At 37.2% G+C, this 26,632-nt stretch overlaps 4 protein-coding genes across 6 annotated transcripts; 3 read left to right on the top strand and 1 right to left on the bottom strand.

Moving 5' to 3' along the window:
• Window positions 1–2,878: 2,878 nt before the first annotated feature.
• LOC119997435 (leucine aminopeptidase 1-like) lies at window positions 2,879–7,509 on the top strand. Its single transcript, XM_038844460.1, has 10 exons — window positions 2,879–3,119; window positions 3,534–3,948; window positions 4,044–4,238; window positions 4,495–4,720; window positions 5,042–5,168; window positions 5,307–5,402; window positions 5,570–5,647; window positions 6,159–6,219; window positions 6,615–6,802; window positions 7,039–7,509. The coding sequence occupies exons 1-10, from the start codon at window positions 2,901–2,903 to the stop codon at window positions 7,168–7,170; spliced, it is 1,737 nt and encodes a 578-aa protein (XP_038700388.1). The 5' UTR covers window positions 2,879–2,900; the 3' UTR covers window positions 7,171–7,509.
• A 1,204-nt stretch (window positions 7,510–8,713) lies between these two features.
• On the top strand, window positions 8,714–12,464 carry LOC119997992 (SUN domain-containing protein 1-like). Its single transcript, XM_038845247.1, has 2 exons — window positions 8,714–9,925; window positions 11,875–12,464. Exons 1-2 carry the CDS (start codon window positions 8,864–8,866, stop codon window positions 12,178–12,180), a joined length of 1,368 nt encoding a protein of 455 aa, XP_038701175.1. The 5' UTR covers window positions 8,714–8,863; the 3' UTR covers window positions 12,181–12,464.
• Window positions 12,465–13,134: 670 nt separating this feature from the next.
• On the top strand, window positions 13,135–17,303 carry LOC119997997. 2 transcript variants are annotated; one of them, XM_038845257.1, is made up of 7 exons: window positions 13,138–13,423; window positions 13,814–13,855; window positions 15,330–15,412; window positions 15,504–15,605; window positions 15,712–15,926; window positions 16,313–16,407; window positions 16,505–17,303. In XM_038845257.1, the coding sequence occupies exons 1-7, from the start codon at window positions 13,282–13,284 to the stop codon at window positions 16,768–16,770; spliced, it is 945 nt and encodes a 314-aa protein (XP_038701185.1). In that variant the 5' UTR covers window positions 13,138–13,281; the 3' UTR covers window positions 16,771–17,303. The 2 variants fall into 2 exon arrangements, with proteins under 2 accessions (XP_038701186.1, XP_038701185.1); XM_038845258.1 differs by lacking the exon at window positions 15,504–15,605 and having other exon boundaries at window positions 13,135–13,423; window positions 15,757–15,926.
• Window positions 17,304–17,881: 578 nt separating this feature from the next.
• LOC119997420 (probable cyclic nucleotide-gated ion channel 5) lies at window positions 17,882–26,632 on the bottom strand. 2 transcript variants are annotated; one of them, XM_038844435.1, is made up of 8 exons: window positions 26,477–26,632; window positions 24,762–24,849; window positions 23,135–23,717; window positions 21,599–21,811; window positions 20,785–21,089; window positions 20,170–20,281; window positions 19,828–20,064; window positions 17,882–18,825 (listed from the first exon to the last, which is right to left on the bottom strand). In XM_038844435.1, exons 2-8 carry the CDS (start codon window positions 24,818–24,820, stop codon window positions 18,121–18,123), a joined length of 2,214 nt encoding a protein of 737 aa, XP_038700363.1. In that variant the 5' UTR covers window positions 24,821–24,849; window positions 26,477–26,632; the 3' UTR covers window positions 17,882–18,120. The 2 variants fall into 2 exon arrangements, with proteins under 2 accessions (XP_038700363.1, XP_038700364.1); XM_038844436.1 differs by having other exon boundaries at window positions 23,135–23,349.

The raw sequence follows: 26,632 nt of genomic DNA, 5'->3' as shown, positions 1-26,632 counted from the left end.
AATTATCTTGTTTTTAGATGGAAAAATATGTGCACGCAAGTATGATGATCAAAATTTAAACTAATCGGATGAGCAAACTTGTATCTAACAAAAGGAAAGGGAAAAAGAAAAAGAAAAAGAAGAAGAAAGAATCCTAAATATTACGAAACGCATCGACATCGTTCTTTTCTCTTCTCTTCTTTTCTTTTCTTTTGGTAAGGACATCATTCGCTTTCCATTCCTACTCTCATTCTTAATTTCCTATCTTATTCCTAATAGCATCTAAATATATTATTTATGTTTAGGCAAGCAATTGAACAAGCATACAAATAAAATTATATATTTTTTTAAGTAATAGGAATATATTTATAATTTTTTAAAGAGAGATGGATAAAAGCTTGCATTTGTGCCACTATAATAAGACAAACCAATAAATACAACTTTCTTAACTAGTTAAGAAATGAAATCAATCTATATATATATATAATGGAGGATCCAAAAGGCTTCTCCTTGGTGCCACGTGGATGCCTCTAAAAAAACCTACACAAAAAAAAAGAAAAAATTAAATATATTAAATAACTTTAAGACCCACAAGCACATACAATTAATAATATACAAATAATTTTAAAATGATATTTAATAATACAACAAATAGTCATATCAATTATCACCTATTAATTGCATATAAAAACAAAAAGATAAAAGCTTAAATGAAACATATTCACAATATAAATATAAAATAACACACAAAAACATATAATATCACAATAAAGTTCTAAGACATGCTACAAAAACTTCATGGGAAAAATGAACAATTTCAACAAAATTCCTAACGATATGTCCCTACAAATCATGGAATTAGTTGTCAAACAACAACCAATGATGATGAAAAAGATCCAGTTTAGGATGCATTCTTAGGAGATTTCATAGAGGATGATTCCGTATAAGATAATCCCTCAGTGGATGATCATACAAATGAAGAATTTAATCAAATGTGAGATACATAGTACAACAAATTATATATTATATATGCTTATTGATATAGTATGAAAAATTGTGGCTGACTGACATAAAAAGCAATAATAAATGAGATGTAAAAATTAGGAGATAAAGAAGGTGCGCTATATTTTCTATATAATTTATAATTTATGAGATGTTTTTAGTTATTTTACAACTTTGTTCAAAAAACCAACGCAAAAAATAATTGTTAAACTCTGAGCATATTTTTTCTTTATGCATCAAATTTTTCGCTCATTCTTACAAAATTATTTATTAACATATTGAGAAAAATGTATTGTAGTTATTTGTTCATCTCATAATTATTTTCATTTTCTATAATTCAAGCTTTGTTATTCATTATGGTAATAAAGTATCGAAAAATTATCAAAAATATTTATTTTTTAAATTAATTATGTGTCGCGCGAAGCGCGAGCATGCAACTAGTTGTCAGTGGCGTACCTGAGTTTACAGGGGCCCCGGGCGAGCTCTAGAAAAGGGGCCCGTGTTTTATTTTTTATTTATTTTAAAATCAAAAAATTTTCTTTTATTAGTTTTTTAGTTGAAATATGTGAAGAATTGTTAGTTTTTAATTGGTTTTTTGTGTTTAGATTAATATAAAATCAATATTTTTTAAAAAAATTTTGGGCCCTGGGGATTTGGGGGCCCAGGGCGACCGCCCGTGTCGCCCCACCCCAGGGCCGCCCTTGCTAGTTGATTCCAACGACGGTGACGTGCGCATCAGCAAGGCCAACAACGAAACTTGCATACGAGACAAGATGCCCAATCTGTTCCCGAAGACAATGTCGCTGCAAGTCACCACCATGTAAGTGTTTTTCAAACTTAGGTGCATCATCTAGTCATCGAGGATGATGATCCAATTTTGAATATTTCAGTTAGCAAAATAATTATTTATTAGTTTTGTTCTTTATGAAATAGTGTCTTAAATTTTATGGAACAAATATATTGATTTGATTGTCTTATCATAATATAATTTTTAATTGAGAGACTTACCTATAATATTTTTTAAAATTATATTTTTTTAAACTATAGCATTATAAGAAAATTCCCAGGTGTGGAATTCTACACAAGTGCGGGATCCATCTAAGAGTCTCCACGATGGACACACTGGTGTCCACACTCCAAATACTTTAATTATTGTGTAACTATCTATTTAACAAGTGTCGCATTCAAATATATTCACAGTAAACGCACTTGAACCAATACTCCATACTGCTCTTCTCTCTCTTCTCTCTTTTCATTTTCATTATCTCTCTCTTCCTTTCAATTATATCTCTCTCTTCACTTGGATCCACTTGTGTTTACTTTTTTTTTTTAGAGTACACTCCAAATAAGAAGCGTCTTCAAATATTCCAACCCATTTGGAGTGTCATTTTGTTCCCATTGTAGATCATTAGTACTACACTTTCTCAAGAAATATAGCTTTGGAGTGCTTTATACCAAGTCCATTGGAGTTGCTCTAACACAATTCATTTGGTATAAATGTGACCCCATGTGATGGGGTTTACACGTGAATGATGGATGGATAAAATGTGAGATTTTGCACTTGAGTCTTCCTCTAGTATTATATTTGTAAATTTTTGAAAAGAGATAGGATAAACTTTAATTTATCCATGCATTTGTGCTACTATAATAAGACAACCCAAGGCAGTATAAAATATCTTAACTAGGTTAAGAAATGAAATATGATTCCAAAGGCGGTGAGTGGTGACGTGTGCATCGGCACTGGCAAGCAATGAACCTTGCATACGATGCGGGATGGACGGCCATGGGCGTCTTATCAACAAAAAGCCCAAGCCCGTTAAAGAAATAAAATGCTTGTTTACGTTAGGGATTGGGTGGTTGAATTTTTAACATTTTTCGATGGTTCCACTATAAATATACACGCCCTCTCACACTGAATAATGGCCGCCATTGTCGCGTCGATCTCCTTAGTCGCATCCTCTTCTTGTTCTTCCTCTTGCTCCTCTTTGTTTTTCTCTAAATTACGGTCTGCGCCTGTACTCCGACGTTCTTTAGCGGTTGTGTCGCCTTGGTCTAGTAGAGGTAGCAGGCTCATGGCTCACACGGTAGCTAAGGCCACTCTCGGCCTCACTCAACCCGCTAGTATCGAATTCCCAAAGGTATTTTTTTTCGCTGTTGCTCTCTCACGCTTTACGTGTATGTGTATATTTATTGTGATTGATCATTTTGGTTCGACTGTTCGTTTTTTAGATCTCAAATCAGAGTTTGTATAAGCTCGGCGACCTTTAACATTATGTGGGACTATGTGGTGATTAAATGCTGTTCACTCACTTGTTCAATTATGTTTTCGCTCAATTTGTTGTTATTGGCTAAAACCCTAGAAGCTATCGATGTCTTGTTTTGTGATTGGTTGCTAAATGAAGTCATGACGCTTATCTATTGATTGGCTCGCAATTTCTGCATTTCGAATCATATTCTGCTGATAGATCATGTATGAATTTTAAGATTTTTGGATGTTTTATACCAAGGGAACTCTAAATATGTGTTTTATGTGTTGTAAAAACCCTCTGAAGGTCTCTTTCGGTGCTAAAGACATTGATGCGTTGGAATGGAAAGGAGACGTACTTGCTGTGGGGGTAACAGAGAAAGACATGGCCAAGGATGAGAACTGCAAGTTTGCAAACCCAATTTTGAAGAAGCTAGATGCCCAGTTGGATGGTCTCTTAGCTGAAGCTACATCTGAGGAGGACTTCCAGGGAAAGTCTGGTCAGTCAACAGTTCTTAGGCTTCCCGGCCTTGGCTCTAAAAGGGTTGGCTTGATTGGGCTTGGACAATCGGCCTCAACAACTGCTGCTTCTCATGGTCTTGGTGAGGCTGTTGCTGCAGCTGCCAAGGCTGCTCAAGCTAGCAATGTTGCTGTTGTGCTTGCCTGTAATGAGGGTCTCTCAAATGAATCAAAGCTTAATACCGCTTCGGCAATAGCATCTGGTACTTTTACCATTTTCGTGGCATAATGGTTGATGATAATATCAGTTTGGTATAAACTTAAAATTAAGCTCAGAGAATGGTTTTAATTGTGATAGGTACTGTGCTGGGGGTGTATGAAGATAACAGGTATAAGTCAGAGTCAAAGAAATCAGTTCTTAAATCCGTGGATGTTCTTGGTTTTGGAGCTGGACCTGAAATAGAGAAGAAGCTTAAATATGCCGAGGATGTGTCTTCTGCCATAATTTTTGGAAGAGAGCTTGTAAATTCACCAGCAAACGTACTCACACCTGGTTTGTATTGAGTCCTTTATTACAGTATTGTTTTCTTCCCCTTCCGAAAATTAATTTTTGTGCTAATGCCATTTTGTTTAGTCCATGTATGAGTTGATTATAAGCACAATTTTAGCAAATCAATGTGTTTGCTGGGAAATCGAATTTTTTTTTGTTCCTAGTGGGGTGGGAGGACTGATTAGGGTTTTGGCGTTTGTAGTTCTGTAACTGCAGGTGATATAATTCTTGCCTTAAACTGTATGAATTACTGTTTCAGGGGTACTAGCAGAAGAAGCTTCAAAGGTCGCAGCCATGTACAGTGATGTTTTGTCTGCTAACATTCTAAATGTAGAGCAGTGCAAAGAATTGAAGATGGGGTCTTATCTTGGTGTTGCTGCAGCCTCCGCAAACCCCCCTCATTTCATCCATTTATGTTACAAGCCTCAAAGTGGACCTGTTAAAGTCAAGTTGGGATTAGTTGGAAAAGGTTTGACTTTTGACAGGTGAGTAGATGTTCCTAAATGTGAACTGTTTGTTATTTATTATTATTATTTGTTAGAATTCAGGTATCTCTTGCAGAAAGAAATGGGCAGAGGATTGGCTTGCCATTAGCTTGTGAAGGCTAAATGTGTGATGTTGTATTTTAAGTCCATTTAGTATCTGTCTAGCCATGTGCACCAGTATTAAGTCTTACTATCTTAATACTAATCAACTTCCCCCCTCTCATTGATTTAATGTAATCCAGAATCATTAGCAATGTGTTATATGCTTTTGAATTAGCTCTGTCCACAGAGGTTCTTAAAACTCTTTTTCTATGGTTTTAGTGGTGGTTACAACATCAAGACTGGACCTGGGTGCTCAATTGAGCTAATGAAATTTGATATGGGAGGATCTGCTGCAGTTTTAGGAGCTGCTAAAGCCATTGGTCAAATTAAACCTCCTGGAGTAGAGGCAAGCTTACCTTATGGTTTTACTTTCTTGTCTTACAAAGAGGATCTCATCAATATGGTTGCATGTTTCCATTTTGCACCCCACATTCCATGTGAAGCGATTAATGAACTGATGGCACATGCCGTACTTTTCATGCAGGTTCATTTCATTGTTGCAGCTTGCGAGAATATGATTAGTGGAACGGGTATGAGACCAGGAGATATTGTCACAGCTTCAAATGGAAAGACAATTGAGGTATGGTATTTACCGTTTTCCCTGGAACAAAATGTTGATTAATGAACTTGTAAGAGGCTTAAAGCCCAATTCTCCATCCCTTCCTCAAATATGGATCTTTTGTATTAATACTGCGTTTCCGCGTTGATTAAAGTATCATTAAACTTTTGTTTTTGCTTGTATTGCAGGTTAACAATACCGATGCTGAAGGCAGACTAACACTTGCAGATGCTCTAGTATATGCTTGTAACCAGGGCGTTGAGAAGGTGACTACAAAAAAATGAAAGACTAAATTGGCACCTTACCAATTCGGCAGAGTGCAAGCGTTTTCTTTTAAGTACCAATCTTTAATAAAAAAAAAGTGTTTAGATTTAGGAGATTATCCATTATTATGCATTGCTACTCATACATTTAGTTTCAGATTTCTTCTTCTTGTTATTATATTTATCTGACGCCAGAAATTGATTTATCAAAATTCCAAGAAAGTAATGTTCAAAATCTGGCAGTAAATATGTGAAAATGGACGTTCATATCATTGGACTGTCAACTGCTTGACATGTTGTATTCCTCAGCCTATAGTTTTAGATACAATTACAAAAAAAACGAGGGATTTTTTCTTAATATCCTTTTTTATGCTTGGTTAAAATAGATTTTGACTATTTGAGGATGTGTTGGTAGGGTTTAAATTTTTGTTCTTTGTTTGATATATAATATGTCTGAACAATTTATCATATTTATTGTTTGAAAATGTGGCTTTGCTGACACTGTTATTTCCAGATTGTTGACCTGGCAACATTAACTGGTGCCTGTGTGATTGCACTTGGACCCTCAATTGCAGGTATTTACATACTCTCTTATTCATGTCGTGTTGTTGCAAAGCTAACTTGGAGTAGAGCTTTTGATTCAGTTTTGTTTTTTGTCAAATTAAATTATGCTTACCATCATGGCAAAAACAGTGTTTTTTTGCTCTTCTGTTTCATAAAACTTCTTGTTCCTTCTATTGAACAACCTTCTGTGGCTCGGCCCAATTATTCATAGCTCGTACTTCTTGTACTTGGTGTTGTGAGGATGAAATTGAGAGAGATGCTTTTGGACGCATACCTTATGTTAAAATCAAGTTGAACTTCAGGGTGATTACTGTTAGGTGTACACTTGGAACTGTGATTACATTTTTTATGTTTAAATTATCACTCTTTTATCAGAGTACTCAATATGTCCTTTGATTTTTTTCAGGTGTCTTTACACCTAATGATGAACTCGCAAAGGAGGTACTTGCGGCTTCAGAGGTCAGTGGTGAGAAGTTTTGGAGGTTGCCTTTAGAGGAAAGTTATTGGGAATCAATGAAATCAGGAGTAGCTGATATGGTCAACACTGGTGGTCGTCAAGGGGGTGCTATAACTGCAGCTTTGTTCCTGAAACAGGTACATAGCTACCTCCCAATTTCACAATAAAATCTTATTAAAAAGTATTACCAGGGATAAATTTATCGCTCTAAAAAGATCGTATGATCCTATTTCTGGAGAACGAAAAGCCACTTCTAGGAACTTTAGGACATTGCTTTCTAGTATTTTTTGCCTCTAATAGATTGGGGGGTTTTCCCACTCCTAAATCTCGGTGTGAAACCATGGAAATTCATAAGTTTGCTGCAATTTTACAGTTTGTTGATGAGAAAGTTCAATGGATGCACATTGACTTGGCTGGTCCTGTGTGGAATGACAAGAAGCGCGCTGCAACGGGTTTTGGCATTTCAACTCTGGTGGAATGGGTTCTGAAAAACTCCTCGGCCTAACTGGAGGTTGGAAGTATTGAGTCAGGAGCTTCCTTATTCAAATATGAACGAAGAGATGGATCTTGGAGGGACTACCTGGTTTAAATTTACGAATAAAATTTTATTGAAAATGAGTAGTAAGTTGTAGGAGAGAGGAGTGCCTGTTTTCCAGTTTATGACCAACATTTGTTGGGAAGTTGATGGAGAGGTAAGATGAGGCATGGCCTGATTTTATCTACTTTCTTTAGTGGTGTTGATATGTGCAAACAGCCTGGTGTGTTCGGTATTTCTGTATTTGATTGGCAAGGAATATTTTCCATTTCTAATTATTACATTTTACCATAATGTCAAATTAGTATATAATATATGTGATAATTCTCATATATTTATAATCAAGCCGATCGCTTATATAAATAACAAAAAGAAATATATATATATATATATCAGGAATTCTCTTATGCGTATCTAAAATACGCGTCTTTTTAAAGTTGTGGATAAGTAAAATGATAAGTGGGGCTCATTGTTTTGTGTGCGCACCTAAATACGCATCACTTTTTAAAGATGTGGATGAGTGAAATGATAAGTAAGTCTCTGTTTTGGGTCTCATATATTTTAAATCAATGGTGGGAATATATGTGCGTAGTTTAAGTGCACAAATTAGATGCGCATAAGAGAATTTCTCTCTCTATGTATATATAAATAAATAATAAATAATGCTAAAGACCCTCAAAATATGATCCAAAAGTCATTTAAATCTATGTGACATTAAAATAATTATTAATTTAAAACACTTCACATTCAACACTCTATATTAAAAACAAACATGCCTTGTAAAGATAGGTCTGTACCATTCTTTTAGGTGCAGGATCCTATCCTTATATATATGTTAATCTATATATAACATAAAAGGGTGAAGACTATTTGCACTTCTCATTTCCCGATTGACACCCCATTTTTCAAAACCACCAAACATGTCCTTAACAAATTCATTCACACCTCATTTCCCTCTCTCCTCTCATGTGTACCATCACAGACCATTGCTTATTCCGGCCACCGTTTTCGGCCACTGACCTACCAAAAAACTTCTCTCAACCCTCACGAGCATAACCCAATCAACCTCGTCTCAAACCGTCGCCTGTAGCCTCCGGAATCGTCCTTGGAAGTTCGCGGCTATCGTGAAGAAAAAGCTCCAATCCAATTGAAATCTGGCGACGAAACGACAAACCACCACTACCAACAAGTTCACCGGCCAGAGACGAACTCAACTCAGCTCTTGGCCAATAGGAACTGACACCGAAATGCCCAACTGGAGTTCACCGACCAGAGACTTGAGGTGGCTAAGAGCAGTGTTTGGCGATTGGGGGAAAGAGGGTGTGAATGAAAAAATGGAGAGTGTAAATAGTCCCCACTAATAAAAAAAAAAGCAAGCCAAATGAGTCACGTAGGACACGGCGCCGTTTCAGGAATCTCAAGAGATTCAAAAGTCAAAACTCCAAAATCGAAAGAGAAAAGCGTAAAGCGGTTAAAACAAATAGAGCGTCTCGACCTTTCATTTGAAATCAGAGCGCTATTATTTTAATTAAAAAACTCTCCTCTCCTGCATTTTCAAATCTATTCATCTCTCCTCTCTATTGGCTTTCATTTCCTTACAAATTCATCAATTTCGATTCACAAATATAGGGTTTCGAAATCCAAGTGCCTTTACTCGGGACCTATGTCCGCATCGACGGTGTCGATCACGGCGAATACAGCGGCTCGGCGGAGACCGGTTGTTGTCGGCGAGAAGAAGTCCAATCTAGAACTCTTCCCCAACGAGGCACAAGTAAATGGAGGCGGCGGTCACGACAGGGTTGCCGCAGTCACTGCTGCCAATAGCAAAGATCTGAGCCACCACTCAATCAGAGGCGAGCCCGTCGCGCAGGTGAAAAAGTCTCTGCCTAATTCTACCGTATCACCGCGCCGAACTCGCAAGGTCGCCATTGCGAGGCCTGATAAACCGTTGTGGCTGAGGGTAGTGAGTGTGTTCACCAAGAATTTCGTTCTATTTTTGATACTTGTCGGATTGGTGCAGTTGGTTAGGAAACTGGCCTTTAAATCTGAGGATCCTGTGTCGGGGACGCAGATGGGATTATCTGAACTAGAAGGGAGAATTACGGAAGTAGAGAGGACAATGAAGACCACATCGAGAATGCTTCAGGGGCAAGTGGAGATTGTCGACAAGAAGATCGAGAATGAAGTTGGAGGACTGAGAAGGGAAGTAAACGAGAAGATTGAGGACAATGGTATATCTTTTGAAAGTGAGTTGAAGAAACTTGCGGCGAAGAGTGAAGTAATGGAGGGGTTATTGAGAGAATTGAACTTGGCTGATTGGTTATCGAAGGAAGAGTTTGAGCAGTTTATTGAGGAGTCGAGGAAAGGGAAGGTCGGTGATGAAAATAGTGTAAGTCTGGATGATTTGAGGGCTTATACAAGGGATTTGGTTGTTAAAGAGATTGAGAAGCACGCGGCAGATGGGCTTGGGTTGGTCGACTATGCACTGGCCTCTGGTGGGGCGACGGTTGTTAAGCACTCGGAAGCTATTCTGGATGGGAGTCGAGGAAATTGGTTAACATTGCTTAATAGAAATTCTGTTCACAAGGATGCAGAGAAGATGCTGAAACCAAGTTTTGGTGAGCCAGGGCAGTGTTTTCCGTTGAAAGGAAGTAGCGGGTTCGTTCAGATTAGGCTGCGAAGTGCTATTGTACCTGAGGCGGTCACATTGGAACATGTTGCAAAGGTAATAATATTCACTTCACTCAGCGAAAATTTGGTGATTTGATTTCTCCCTTTTTGAATTTGATAGGCATGCTGATAATCCACAACTTTTTGAGATTTTATTTTTCTCCTAGCATGGAACAAGATTGCCTAAGACAAGAATACCGTAGATAATTTTGGGCCGGGAGGGGTGGTGTTGAGGTTTGTAATAAATCTGTCTCGTCAGATCATTGATTTGGGTCCTCAAAGAATATGGTGTGTATCTATGGACCAAAACATATATGGATGGGAGGGGGACGTTTGTCACTTACTAGAAAAGGCACATATCACACTTAAAAAAACTTTTATAAGAATTTGAAGAGTAATGTGGATCATTGGGGGTTTCTGGATCAGTTGGTTTTTGTGAGTTCTAACTTCTAACAAGCATGGTAGGATCCAGATATAGCTTCTATCCTGTCAAATATGCCTTTTAAAACCCCTAATATCCAAATGATCAGCATTTGGATATGTGATATAATGTAAGTCATTTGGCTGACCTTGTCTGCAATGAGACTTGGACTAGAAATTATTTGCCTGACAACCTTATGCAGTTATGCTATGATGCTGCAAAAATTATGAAAAGAATGGTGTGGAAAAAAGGAGTCAATGTGGGTGAGTGGGTGACAATCAAGAACATTTAAGTTTTAAAAAGATTTTACCACACATTGCTGAATTCGCAAATTGATAATAATAGACAAGTCAGAGGTAGGATAAGCATTGAGAATTCATTTTTCTGAGTTATTGGGAGGTTTAAGAAATTATTTCATCATGTTGCATTTGCCCACATTATAATCGTTACGTTGTAATGCCACTACACGTCAAATCTAATGCCGCACAAGGGTAGGTATTAATGTATTATAGGGATTGTGGAAAAATGAGTCATGAGCTTCCTAAACACTCTTCATTTATGGTCTAGTTCGAGCCTTGTTTGATTGTTAGATTTTTGTCTGTGGTCTTTAGTTTCTACTATTGAGATATTGATGATGGAATTAGGAATTTAGGACCTCTGGTAATAGAATCTGCATGTTCAAGAGTAATAAATATATTCCTTCTAACCTCCATTTATCGACAATTCTTTCAGAGTAAGAAATTCAGTTTTTTGTTTATTTTGGAGGCATTTGTGCCTAAGGATTCTCTTCTCTCTATTTCTTTTGTTTTGGTGTAGGGAAAGTTGCTTCTCATCTTAGAATGAAATAGAGGGAGAGAACTTATGACTGCACTTGCCACGGCTCTGTTTTGCGAAGACATTCTTTTTTTTTTTGCTTATTCTCATATGCATCTTGCAGACCTTCTATTATTAGTCTTCAGTTTCTCTTTTGCTTAGAGATGCTGACTTACGAGAAAACCTTCTAAATTCTATACCCTCTTGCTCTTTATAATTGCTGTTGATTATGAAAAATGCTCGTTATTCTGTGCTGAATTGCCGTACTTTATGGGTAAAATGAAGCTTGGCTATTTAACTACCATAATTTAGTTACAGTTCCAATCCTCCTCATTGCACCCCACAACTCTGTCCCCATCTATGACTGACTTTTACCATGTACAAGAAAAGTTTCAAACCCATTGGTGTCAATTTGGGAGACATTTTTTTGTTATGATGTTTGAAAATTGAACTTATTTGGTTGATTTTCATTTGTATGTGGTGGATTTTCAATTGTTTTTATGTCTTTCCTCTGTATTTTTGTGTCTTCTTTTTTCTTTGTTTGCTGTTGCATTGAATTTAGTGTTAGGTGGGCTATAGGGATGAGTTGCGGGTTTATACTAGGTGGGTAGAGGGACTAATTGTGCCATCCTCATCATTCTCGAATTCGTAATACATTCTTAAATCATCCTGTTCTTGCTACTTTTTATTTTTTTTATGTACCATCTTTTAAGATAGCTTTTCCTCAACTAGTTGATACACTAAAATGTGTTACATTATTGCATGAACAGAATGTTGCATACGACAGATCAAGCGCACCAAAAGACTGCCGGGTGTCTGGGTGGCTGCACGGTGCTGGTCTTAGTACAGCAGAGGGTGCTGAGAAGATGTTTCTATTGACAGAATTTACATACGACTTGGAGAAGAGCAATGCTCAGACCTTCAACATATTGGACTCAGCAGCCTCTGGTATGATTGACACGGTCAGATTCGAGTTCACATCTAACCATGGTCACGACAGTTTTACTTGCATCTATCGCTTGAGGATGCATGGTCATGAGCCTGAATCAGTTTCCATGATACCCGCGCTGGCATGATAGAGCGTATGAAAATATGCACTGCACTTGTAATTGTGTATGCTTTTATTTATTCTTCGCTTAGCTACCCCCCTCTGTTGCTTAATAGCTTTGTAGTTGCTAGATGCAGAGTCTATCTGTACCCGTGTGATTAGAGATCTACTTACTCAACATGTGAGATTTTTCTTCACGATCACTAAGCTCCTCCTTTTTTTAGATTGATTTCATTGTATTTGATTGGTGTAAATGAATTTGGACCCAGTAGCCCACAAAATTCAATTATTATTGAGACTTGAATTTGGGTATTACTTTATCTATTCACCGGACAACCGATTGACTGGTAAATCTCGACCACATGAAAGATTTTGTATTCATAAATCTTGGGTCATATGGAAGACCTTAGACCAATTGAGATATGACACTCAAGTAAGGGTTTATCTTGCAAAATGCGATAATGGAAACACTTACCCATGAGATTTAAATACACGACCTCTCATCTCCGCTAAGAGAGAATGTGGTCAAGTTAACAATTTTAACCAACGAAGCCTCTATAATATATATGCACGTAATTTGACACGCATTTTCTTTGAAGTACGGGATCCAATAAAAAATTATTCTCTATAAATTTTTTAATTGGGATTATTTTTATACGACGGAGGAGGATTCGAATCCTGATAATTAAGGCTATACACATCATTTTTATCACTTCAATTAGTAGCTAAGGTGTATTGGGATTTTAAAATTAAACTTCTCACATTATCACCGTGTGATTTATTAAACTAAAATGCAATTGGACCGCACGTCTGTGTTTCTTGTTAAGGGGCGAGTAAGTGGGATAAACCGGTGTTCGCACATAATCAGGACAGGTCACACGTGAAAAGGGGAAAAGACTGAAAGCCCACCCCATTTCGAAAATTTCGGGTTTCAGACACAATCCGATTTTTGCGTGTGAACTTCGAACACTTTCTTACATGAAGCTGACAAGATTAGAATATACAAAAGCTTGTTAAGCTTCCTTTTCTCCTTCTCAACAGTAGTTGATCAATCAATAATAATGTAGTTTTTCTTAAAAGTAGACAACCAGAGCGAGAGAGGGTTTTTTTTTTTTTTTTGGTAAAGAAAATGAGCTTTTCTTTGACTGTACTGACCTTCAATCTCAAAGAAGATCAGCCTGAAGGCAGTCCAAATTCGTGGGAGAAGAGAAGGGATTTGTGTATTAGTGTCATCACCAGTTACTCTCCTATGATTCTTTGTACCCAACAAGGTAGTTTGCTCTTTCTCCTTTTTCTGCCGAAATAGTGAAATATGTCTCTGGATTTTGCTTGTTCCTTGGCAATTCTTAGAATGGTTGATCTGGGTTTTGCCGGATTTGCATTCTGGGTAAGACTCTGTTCCGTTCCGTGGTTATGGGTTGTTGCTGAAATCAGTATGTTTGGCGAGCCAATGTTGATTTTGATGAATGATGTTGCTTCTGTGGAAGAGTTCTTTATGCGAGTTTCTGTGCTCATTGAATTGGATACTAGTGGCCATTGTCTTTCTTGATTTGGCTTGAAGGGGGTTATTGTGCTTTAATTGTCTCTACAATTGTAGTAAAACTCTTCATTTAACTACTATTTTTTCTAAGTTTTGCGTGATTTCTCATTGAGGAATGCAGGTGTGAAATCGCAGTTGGATTATCTTCAACAGTGTTTGTCGGGTAAGTTTCTCGAATGATTCATCATTCAACGATCTCCATATAAATTGTCAGTCAATTTTTCTTTCATAACCAAACTTGTTCAAGAAGAGTTTCCCTCTATTTATGTCAGCCATGAGAGCATTGATCCTAAAGTGATATCTTAGTAAGCTATATGTTTTTCTTTATTTTTTACGCCCAGATTTGATTTCTACTCATTCAATCTCTGACAAATTTCATTTTCTTGAGATGAAATTGTACTACAACCCGTCTCAAAACTTGTTCAAAATAATCTCCAACGTACGTACTATAATCACTAGTCTTGGGCTTTATTGATAAGTTAAGAAAAATTAATTGGTTTTAGATTAAACAGAGATTCGATAAGCCAAAAATGCCCGATTGAACCCTCAGAAACCCTTAGAAGGAAAAGGTTGATATTGCTATCTTCATTTATTATACCTAGGGCCTCTGGTGGGATCAAATGTCACCTTGGTTTCACTCAGTTTGTCCTCACTCTGATAGGTTTTCTTGCCTGGAGTGCACTTTTTTAGAATTTGGGGTGCTGTGGGCTGCTACTTTGGTGTTACAAAGTCAGATCTTTGGACTGATGTTTGTGGCAATTTGTGTATCATATGATAGATGAATATGGTAAGGTGAAAACCTAAAAGATATTGAAATATGTAGATTCTTGTTTATGCCCCAAGAATTAAGCACAGTCTGAGACTCTGAGGTGCAGATAAGTTGGCCAGAGGTAAATGTTGCAACCAGGATCCAATGGTTTGAGTCTCTTAAGGTAGAGAAAAGCCCATGATTTTTTTGATACTTGGGGGAAACACCCTGAAAAATGATGCGGTATATATTAAGGTGTTTTTTCATCCGTGGCAAGGATAAGGACTTTACTGTGGATATGCAAGCCTCATATTCAGCAGCATTGTTACCGCATGTGAACTTGAGCTTTAATGTTGCCACCTTACTGGACAGCAAACTCTGCTTTTAACTTCTAACTAATATTCTAGAGGGAGATGCAATATTTTGGTGAAAATGAAGTCTCATGACCTAAAGTGAAAGTAAGAAACACATTTCATAATGGTTAGAAAATCATCTATGACTGTAATTAACAGATATCTTGAACTCAAGTATTTAAGGGAGGGTATAAAAATACATTGAATAACATCACTTGATCTACTTCTTATTTAACTTGGTATGCTTCCTTATTTGGGTCACCATTGGAGAGCAAGAAGAAAGATGGAATAGCCTGATAAATTATTTTGGTTTTGATTTTGGATTTTCCATTAATCAGATTATAGAATGTTGACGATTCATGTTTGATAGTGGTGTTTTGCTTCGGTATTCAGGACTAACATGTAATGACTTGTCATCCATATACATATAGTATTGGCTACTTTGGGTAAAATGATAATTAAGTATAATACCTTTCCCTTTTTCAACCATAACCTATTGATTCAGTTTATTTTTTTGTTGTTTTTCTCACCATTAGGTTATAATCAATTTGGAGTGTCTAGAAAAGGACCCCAAGACACTTTGGATGAGCATTGCACCATCTTCTATGACAAAGAGAAGGTATATTCTCATCTGTTTTATTTTCCTGTCTGTTTCTTCAAAGATACTGGGGTAGTTGGCATGTGATCATGTCATTATTTGTTGAATGAAGGTAGAGCTGCTAGAAGGAGGAACATTTTGGCTATCAGAATCTCCTTCTGTACCAGGGAGCATATCATGGGGTGCTGAGGTTCCATGTATTGCCACATGGGCAATATCCTTGTCTTTACTAATTTTGTGCACTGTATTGTCTTAACCAAGTTTCTTTGATTTTGTATTCAAGAGCATTGTATGGTTTGTTTCTTTGACATGATGCCCACACCTTCCAATTAAAAGGAGTTGAGCCACCAGGTTTCTCATTTCAGATAGTGAATACAATTTTGGATGAATTCAGCGCTCGTGCTCGTAGACGAAGTGCTTTACTAACTTGGCAGCACATTGCATCTTTACCTCCTAGCTTGCCAGTTGTATACTGTGGAGGATTTAACACACAGAAGGAATCAACTACGGGACGCTTTCTACTTGGGCGGTCCAGGTATCTTCTACGTAGGTGTTCATCAAGTTTATGTTGTAATTGTTTCTTTAATATTGAATCGTGAATCCCATGAAATGAATAGTCCTTTTTTTTGCAGTCATGAGATCAGTCGTTTTCAATCCATTCCTTCAATATAATGTAGTGTCTTGCTGGCTCTTTTAGTGATTATCATTTTGGCTGCATCAGTGTTATGAAAACGAAATTCTTTCTTTTCTTGTTATCTTGCTTTCCTTGACTTCTTCTAAATATCTACATAGATAAGCTCTCAGAAATATCATAGGAAGGAAAGATGTATGAGATGTCTTTTATGTATGGAAACTGACTTGATTTGATGATTCGATCAAATTCACCAATACCTGCTGGGTTTTGACGATATATTCCTGCAGAGAACATGGTGCGGTAGGAGATATGAGAGATGTATGGCCCATTGCAAGAGTAAGGAAAAATGTTTCACTGGTCCGCACATATCACGGATTCAAGGGTACCACTTGCTAGCTACATTAGCTGTGTTGGCATCATATAATTATATTGTTTTGGCATGTCATAACCATGATTTGTGTTATATCTGGTTGTTTCAGGTGACAAGCAAGGAGCTCTTGAATACTTCAAGTTGATTCTGAGAGCACTCTGCCTCTGCTGGGACCGTCAAACTCAAGATCTACATGTAGATTGGGTTCTCTTCAGAGGCAGGTCTCTGATTCCTGTACTGTGCGAGGTGGTTAACGATAATATTGATGGGTTCTATCCATCCTCACACTATCCTATTTTTGCTGAGTTTATGCTTCCTCGCACTGTGAGAATGCCCGAACCACCGACTACTCAAGAAGAAAATGAAGTTAGCTAAGAATTTGAACCTCTCTTCCATTTCTTCCCTGGAAAATTGATTATATTCATTGTTATAAGATTTTAGGTAGCTATTTGGAGGACAGCATTTTGTGGCCATAGAACGATATCTAGTGGCATATGGGGTTTCAAACGCCATCGTGCTCATGTTTGGAGTCTTGAGAGCATCTCTCATCTTCAGATTATGATCTTATGGTTACAGATTCTTACATCGAACCGAGGAATTTTCTCTGCTGTTATCCAGAAAGTCACTATCAAGACATCTTTTGTACCGTGATTTGGTTTTCTCCTAGTGCCTGAATTATTGTTGTAAATGGCCATTGAATTTCTGAGAGGATTTTACCTTTTTTCCTCATCATCTGCACAGCAAATGTATGGTGAATATTTGTATGGTATTTTCCTCACCATTGTGTACTCAAGGGGTGATGTATGTAAGCAACTTTTGTATCTGCTTTAAGCTTGAAATACTACTACTGGTGGTTGCTTCAGCAATTTTTTCATAAAACTGCTGCTGAAGAAGCTCATTAAATTGCAGCTGTTGCTTCTTGCTTTTTATTTAATTTGGGACTTGGGGGGTTTTTTATTGGCCAATCTTCTTTGGTAATTTTCATTATGAAAGTGAAAGTAAACCTAAACCACTTGAATCTTCTTTGAATATGAACTCTTTTTAGGTGTAATTAAGGTATTGGTTGAAAGTGGGCCAACATAATCAATACATAATAGTTTCCTCTAATAAACAAATATGGTGTAATTTTGTACGGAGGTTCTGGGGTAGAATCACCACAACAGCTTGGCATTGGATCTTATCCATCAAAAGAGAAGGGGGAAAAAATAAGGTTGTAAGAACCATCATTTGATTGGTTTTTTTTGTCGATCCCCTTTAAAGAAATATGTAAATTTTGATAAAAACAAATGGTTCAGTCCAATTTTGTCGGTAAATTTTTACACCCCTATTCAACAGTACATTCCTGTACTGGAAAAAAAAGAGCCTGCATGCAAGATGGACATGCAACATGCAGAGAGTTTTCGGAACTCGGAAGTAACTGTTGAGCCAGCTTCTAGTCTCAAATAATATGGCCTCCAAATCAACATAGACAGCAGTTGTAGATAAATTTATGGCAATAACAGAAACTTGGACAACAACAAATTGTTTGCACATCATAAATTATGGACGGTCGAAATCTGGCAACTGTACAGTGACGACTAAATTCATATAACAGCAACAGCAACAGCAACAGCAACACCTTGGACAGTGAAAGAAAATTAGTGTTTATTACATGTTTTCAGAATCTCTCCATCCTGTAGAAGCACAAAACAGTTATCATCAAAGATAAGTACCATAAAGGGAAAATCAATCTGCATCTTCAGCAGTAAAATCTGGTTCTGGAGGCTTCTGTAGTTTAACCAATTCTCTAGCAGTCTTAGCAACTCGATTTCGATGTACACCGCGAAGAGCGTTTGCTGCAAACCTGGATGCCAACAAGGTGGCACCAAGACTGTAAGAACGACCACCAACATTGTTAGTGGTGCCGTCTGAGCCTTCTAATTCTGCTTCATCTTCTTCCTTCCGCAGCAGCTCCATATTCTTCCTCTTTAAATGACGGCGCCATGCTGCTTGGATAAAAATAGCCGCCCAAGTCCTCCACTGTTGTGAGTAAAATCGGAAGGTATGTTGAACCTGTCTACTGTGAAGGCGCCTAAACTGACCAGCCACAAATTTCAACTCTTCAGCAATCAAAGCAAAAGCCTCGACCTCTGTTATAGCCTTCACAGTCCGAGTAGAAGAGGGAAGGTTTGCCCCAGATTTTGGATCCAGCGCCCACGTTAAGAGCTCCTCTCCACAGAAATCCCCTTCTTTCAACATACTGCGGTTGAAGAACCCACTCCTCCCTCCGTCTGTAGTTACACTCTCAAGGCGACCACGTATAATAAAAAGCATCTCATCAACTGGATCTCCCTCGCGAACTATGTAAGTACTCTCAGTAAATAAACATGGTTTCAGCCGCTCACAAATAGCATCAAGCAACCTCTCATCCATATTCTCAAAAAGAGGAACCTACAAACACCAGCAAAGCAATCCATACATGAACAAAAACATGGCAACTATCAAGTATCACTTCCAAATAAGCCAAACAAAATACAGGTCCAAATCCCCCAATCTCACGGAGAGCCAAAAAGGAGCGCGAAGAGAAAATATCAAAGAAACCACTCATTGCCAGTTATAGTCCTTCGAAGATGTTAACAAAAAGTTATTCGCCAAGAACAAATCTTTCATAATAATAAAAGCTCCAGAATTTATAACTAATACATAGCGCTAAACAGAAATCATAAAATAATTAAATTAATAATATTTTATTGTTATAAAAAATAATTATTAAAATTAAGCTGATTAATTTATCCTAATTCAAGTATATCACTACTCCTCTCATCTCGAGAATCACTGCATCAAGTCATTGGTCCAACAAAATATTGTGGTTAAACTTTCGCAATAGTTTGGGGCCTTGGGCATATTATATTTGTTTAACCCAACTAGTGAAACATAATACCTCCGATCAAACTTCAGCATATTGTATGTATACTCATCAGTTAACAACAATTTTAAATACTTTATCATCTCGAAATTAATGAGAAAATACTCGACTCCAGAAAGCCCCATTTTAAATTCCTGATCACGTTGAGATACTGAAAAGGAAAAAAGAAAAAGGAACACATTCTATTTCTCCTCAAGAAACTTCCACTAATTCTGTAAGTATCAGACTAGTTGTCAGTCAAGCTTCACGGGAAAAGGATGCAATTTTGATGCAATTTTTCTATGTCCAACAGGCATGGGATTTGAACCCCCACCTAACCGGCTTGACAACTCAAACTAGGGTGCTCCTATACAGGAATGCAAATACTAAACAGGATTTGATTGTTGAACAAAGCTATCCCAAGACAAAATGACATAATAGCACACATACATCAGAGTCACGAAATTTGTAAAACAAGGGGCTGAAGAACCCTCTACCCGAGCACCAAATAAAGAAATTAAATTAAAAAGAGCATGGAAAATACTTACCCTCCTAACCAATGCGAGACAGAGGTGTCTTTTGATATCTCTCCTAAGATCCTTTGGCAGGCTCCGAACTATACTCTCCTCATCCACACCACGTGTTTCCAGCCACTTATACTGGTCATATCGTCTAACACGTTCCCTAAGATCTAGAGGAAGCAGGCGATGATGCATCCACTGCTCCGAATCACGCCTTTTGATCCTCATTTCTTCTAACCGAATAGTAAGAGATTGAAGATAGGTCTGTTATCACAGCGCAACATTAAATTTAAATACGTTAATATAAAAATATAACATCATTAGGAAGAACACAAAAGCCTTGCTTAAACTAATTAATTTGGAGTCTACCTGCATGTTGCCTATCAGAAGAGCAAAAAGGATGAGACCAAATACTGCAACTGCTATAGAAAATATAACCTCCCCAACAAAGGTGCTTGTTTGAAGCCCCTGGCCAAGCGTACTGTAAATAGCGGGAAACACAAGTTAAAGTTGGGTAAAAATCAAAAAGTTCGCAGAAGCAAACTTGTAGATACTTGCAGAACAAAGCATCTAAATAATGCATGTGTAACAAACTGGACATGGCACTGGTTTTAACCCCAACGAGTGGTCATTTGGAAATTCAAGGAATATTTCAACATCCATATCCAACATTTAAAAAAAAAAAGTGAATCAAAAATAAAAGGAAGAATATGGGGGTTGGTATGCATGCCTTTAATTTGGTTGAAACAAAATCAAAAGTAGACATTTAAATTCTACAAGTCAGTAATATCTCATAAATATTCATCTTCATATAGTTTATGATGGAGCAACCACTTTAACCCACAGTCATTGTACATAATTTGGCTAAATTCATACAACGTGGTCATAGAAGCAATGTAATGAAAATTTTAATCTAATGACTACCTTCAATAAATGGACCTGGTTGAATCACAACCCACCCCCCCAGGTATAAAAGTGTATTACCTCAAATTTTGAAGGCCCCACCATAAACAGTAACAGATTTTAGATATGAAGTTCTTAGAAGAAACAATTCCAGATGATAATGCATTGGTATAGATTCCAAAATCAAATGGTGAATTTGGATCATTTGCTGAGCAATTTGACTGGAGAACAGAATCACTGTTATTGCTCCAGGCAGCATAACCTTCCATACGCTGATTGCCGCAATACAAAAACTTCGTATTGCATTTTACATCATCAGTACAGGCACCCGACCAACATGAATCATTTCGTTCTATGGCCAACAAGTACCAGAATGCCCCAACTACCTGAAAAAAATAATCAAAGTGTCTTCTTCTACCAATCAGAATTCATTTAAGGGCCCAAGATATTGTGGGTAAACAAACATCTAAGTATTAAAATTATCAGTGATACCTCGTTTCTACACAATAATAACCACGAGAAGAAATCAAAATTCTACATGAAATAACATCCTAGAACTTGTAAGAAACAAGATTTTTTTTCATGTGAAGAATATTGATTCAGGCTACAAATAGCACAACAATAATGCTACCCCATAATAATATGATAGTAAAGATACTCTCTACCCCAAACGTAAATGTGAATACTTGTCAATAAGTTTGACATATTAAACCACTCCCCCGGTACATGAAAACATGAGCATGCATTAATTCTCAGAGACTGATAGAGCAAGTGTGCAAAAACAGAAAACCAAAGATAGGCAGAAAGGTAATACTAAACATCATCATTGGATGAAACATAAACAAACAAAAAAAATCATGAAAGTTAGAAAAACTGTCCAAAAATGGGCACTTACATGACTAGCAAGCATGTACAACAGCAAATAATACGCAGCACCTGCCCAAGCAGTTTCAGCAAAAACACCTGCTGTTCTTTTTAGTTCTGAAGTCAAAGGTAACATTCGAAACAATCTAGGCAGGAACTGAAACAAGACAATATAAAATAAAGCCTGTTTTGTAGCCAGTACATTTGATCCGCTTGAGCTCTGGAGAAACCTCCAAACCACAATCTGCATACATGACAAGATACATAGGCATTACTTACAAGACCTCCTATATGATCAAATATGATATGACAATGCACAAACCGTAAAACTACAAGAATCTTGTTGATAGTTTTTTTCCCTGATAAGTCATGGGGATTTTTCTTATTTTCTGAGGAAGGGCGAATCTAAACTTGCACCTGTAAGGAGTTGGCTACCACTAGACTACAAGATCCTTATTGCATCTTGTTCATAGTTAAAATGGGTAAACTCTCATGTACAAAGCTCCCATAAGCAGTACACCCAGTAGACACTGGACATGGGATCAACACAGGCCACATGTACACCCTTGTGATAGCTTCCACAGTGGAGAGGGCATATGAATATATCCTTAACCCTACAAGCAGAGAGGCTGTTTCAGATATTTCAACCTATGACAGCAAGGTTTAAATGAACCAACAGTGTACAGGCTCGCCCTTGAGAGTTTTATTCATAAGTACATGTTGAACACTTGAACTTTCTCAAATGGACAACTCTTTGAATTGGAATACAACAGTAAAGGGAAAACGACACGGCATAGTTTTGCTACATACCCTGACTAGATTACACTTCACCCTGGACAGCAATAAAGGGTCAGGAAACTGGTAAAAAAAACTTTTACAATGTAGAACTATTAGCTCCAAAAAAGATGACCATGGAGTCTTAGATTAAGAGACAATTAAGAAACTAATTTGTGCTTACTCCTCCATCATCATTATTAGAGCATTTATCGCAAAAGTTTGGGATCAGCTACATAGTCTATGAGAAAATCAATGGGAATCTACTACTTGTATTTGTTTCCGCCATTAATTTTTATTAAGCATCATACTTGCATCAACTCCTATTGAATCCATATTTTTTCTTACTACTTCAAGCCATGTCTTTTTAGGTCTTTCTCTACTCTCTTACACAAATTTCCTCAATTCTCCTTACCGCCACACTGCTATCTCTATGTCATACATGCCCATACCATCTTAAATAGTTTCCTCGCAACTTATCTTCAATTGGAGTTGCTCCTACCTTAAATCTAATAATCTCGTTGGATTGCCCAGCCCACTCATGAGGTGGAGTGTTAGAATATGTATAAATGATGTGAGCTGCCCCAACCCAACAAGTTAACTTATTGGGTTGAATTGCAGAATAACTAATCGTAACACTTATTATGCAAGTATGATCCTAACAAAGTAGGCTACTTAATCTGGATTTGCAATCATGTTTGTCCCGCTGAAATAATTGGTTGGGTAATCAGGATAAAAGAAAAGAATGCAGCCTTTGAGTAAGCAAATGAATGCAAGCTAAATGACTTTTAACCTGTGGAAGGGGAAGCACGGCAAGAAAATCAACAATGAAATACCGACACAGGTATCGACGGGCTATCTGCGCAGAATCTATCACAAGTTCACCTCTTCCGAAAACCCGTGATGATGGGGCAATAAAAGCTGTTCGGAACATGAGAGCCATGCGAAATAGATAGAAAGCATCAATAATCGTCCGCAATGTTGTCGCTGCAATTGCTAGCTTTCGATCTATACCAAGACACTTGGATGAGTCATTAATAACTGGAAGATAAAAAAATAAGGGATCCACAGATACTGCCAGAATACAAGATATGACAAATAGTTTATTGCACAATAAAAGGAACTTGTCTTGAGGATCAAATATTTTCTTCTCCGAAACTTTCAGATCTTCTGGGAAAACTGCCCCAGAAACCCCAAATCCAAGCGACCGACCAATCGATTTAAGTCCTGCAGATCCTTTTCTAATTCCTTTCTTAAACGACCTAGATGTTTTATTTCTTGAATGACCAGCATGACCCAGTGCCTCAACATTGAATCCACAATTTTTAACTTCAGAAGGTGACGATGATGATAACCTGGAGTCTAAGTCATCCAACCTATAGAACATAGAAACATCACAAACAAAAAAAAAAAAAAAATAAATATCACTCAGAAAAGAAGAAAATAAAACAATTTTTTTTATTTCCAAAGTTATTGAAACCATCTGGGTTACAATTTCACCAAAAAAAAGTGAGGAAATGTGATAGGGGCCATTGTCTGGTTCAATGAAAAGATTCTTCGGCACGATGACCATGAGGTTACATGATAAGGACCATAAAAATGCTCAATTCTGAACAAAAGTACGAAACTGAAAGGTTATAGGGCACAATATAGATCCTTCCCATGAACCAAAACTGAGTGCTTACATTTACAATATATCTTACTCTCCTCCCTCGCAAAGAAACTCAACAGGCCCAGGGATAGGAGATAACTGGACCAAAAGACAAGGGAAGGAAAAATAATATGCAGAAAGAAGTGCTGACAACTATCCAAAGTAAATGTACAATAAGCATGTTTGCAAATTCAGTTACAACAATAATGTTAAAGGTTCAAACTACAGGGAACGGAAAAAAATTTTACTAAAAAAGGCCACTAAATATCTGCTAAGTGCAATGAAAAAGAGATAAATATGGCTAAATGCTTCATCTAGAACAGGTAATTATCATACGCATATTGTTAACAAATCCTTTCCTTCATGTAGAAATTTGTTAAAGCAATCATTTTTATAGGGCACAAGTTGACACGAGCCATGTACTCCCTTGTCAAAATTCTGTCACTCGCAAATAATATAGTTCTTTAATCTCTAAGGTTAACCAAGTGCAGTGTATTGCTACAAGAGCGTGCAGTGGAAGTGGGGTCAAGGAAAGGTAGATGTACACAGCTTTAACCCATATGGCAAAGAAGACGTATGGAGAATGAACATAAAGATTGGGAGATACTCTCTACCAAGCTTGGGACATATTCCAAATTTGAGAAATAGTACCATTGGTACTTGCCAAAAGAAAATACATTCAGCAAGACAAATAGATGTTAGATATCTAGATAAGTAGAAGCGTGCTCTTTTGAAATACCCAACAGTAAAAGCGTGGAAAAGTATATACCTGACAAACTTCTCTCGTGGCCCATCTAAATATTGCGATTTGTAACCACTATAAACCATTTTGATATAATTTACCAAATTAATGCCACCTACAGACCAATAATAGACAATTCAGTTTATTTGCAGTAATGAAATCGGTAAAGACAATTTTACTTACTAAAAAACACAAGCCCAGCTAAAGTAGAAATCAATTGGCATTACAAACCAATCCTCCAAACATAGAAAAAGCTTGCTATTTAACTCTTCACTGACCGTGTTGGTTCATAATGTGACAGTGCAAATTAGCCACTCACCTGTTTACAACGTGGTGTAACAAAATAAGAAGTTGGATCAAGAATTGTTTTTTTTTATTTTTAACTTTGAATCCAATCATGGTATTTCTTAGTGGGCATTTTGACATAATTCTGGGTTTTCCATCTAAGGACATTATGTGCATTATTTAGGAAGAACAGTCACTTAAAGGTGGTGTCCGAAATGTAAGGAAGAAGATATGCAGCAATTGAAGCCAATCCCCTTGCTTCCATGCTAGAGAGGGGGATCAACAGTCTCTTTATGCATTCAAAGATGTCAAGGGGAAGAAGAATGTCTACCTATATATGCTCTCAGTGGCGAAGCAGCAGATGGCAGTAAGACACTGGAATAATTTGATGCGACAAAAGCTAAAGTGTCGATAGTGTTGAGTGAGGCTTCTCTGGTAAATGTGATACGTGGCTGGTTGGTACATTACGTATGTCTTGTTAATTATGTTTGATATTCTGTGCTTGTGTTAAGTACTTCTATGTTATGTTATTCACTTATTTGTGTACTGGTCAAATCAAACTTAAGATTTTGACCAGGTTATTATTATATATTATTTGAATGGTTGAGATTTGTTGGTCTAGAGTATTCCAAAGCTAGCTTGTAAGTCGTGTGGTGTGTGGGCAAGTTGTATCAGATGGTGAAATAAAGTTCTTTCAATATGGTGTCATTTTATCTGTAAGTTCTTCCACCACTTTAAACTGAGCCTAGTGTATTTACGAGTGTTCTTGTTGCTTTAACTACAAGCAAAGGAGCACCTAAACTCAACAGTAGTAAATTGCCATGTATATAGATTACAGAGAGAGGGATAGAAACTAGATTAACTTGGTATTATATAAGAAACATAATTCTAAAGGAAGAATAGTGCTTTCTAATGGTAGTGAAGTGTGAAGGGCTGCGGTGATTAATCTTTCTGAGGCCATAAGATGCATGAATTTTTGCCAAATCAAATCAGGGAACCAACAGAAACAAATTGGGATTTTGATTGAAGAGTTGAGAAGAGAACAAAAATTTATGACCAAGCAAGGAAGGATGAACAGCACATCAGAAAGCGAACTTCTGACGCTGGATGGATTGGTCTCAATTGCAAAGATGGCCGCAAGAACAAGGGCAACTGGTAGCCAGTAAAGACCTGTTTTATGCATTAGATCTCCAGGAAAGACTGCAAAACCCCAATTGATTCCCCTTTTCCCTTTCGTTTAAACATTTCCTATAATTCAATTTTCTCCCTAATCCCTATCGTTGACTTCTAAAATTAAGCCAAAAAAAAGTGTAGAAATCAACGAACAGCATTTAAGTAACAAAACAATCAACTAATCAGCTAGATTGACTTGATCGACAAGAACATCCGATTATATGTTCAAAAGTTGGACAAGAGAGTAACAAAAATAGTAAGATTTGAGGAAAGTTACGCCTTACAGGGAAATCTCTGCAGCTTCAGAACGAATTACAACGAATTGATCATCACGTCCATCTACGGTTCAGCTAAGATGGTGAAAGAGTCGCAAATTGGGTACGATTCGCAGTTGTTCAGGAGAGAGGAAGAGGACAAAGGGAAGGGAAGGGATGGGAGAA

This window comes from Tripterygium wilfordii, chromosome 4 (assembly GCF_013401445.1).
Source record: "Tripterygium wilfordii isolate XIE 37 chromosome 4, ASM1340144v1, whole genome shotgun sequence".
Lineage (NCBI taxonomy): Eukaryota > Viridiplantae > Streptophyta > Magnoliopsida > Celastrales > Celastraceae > Tripterygium > Tripterygium wilfordii.
Note: the sequence above shows the minus strand (reverse complement) of the source record. Positions and strands in the feature narration are given on the sequence as shown.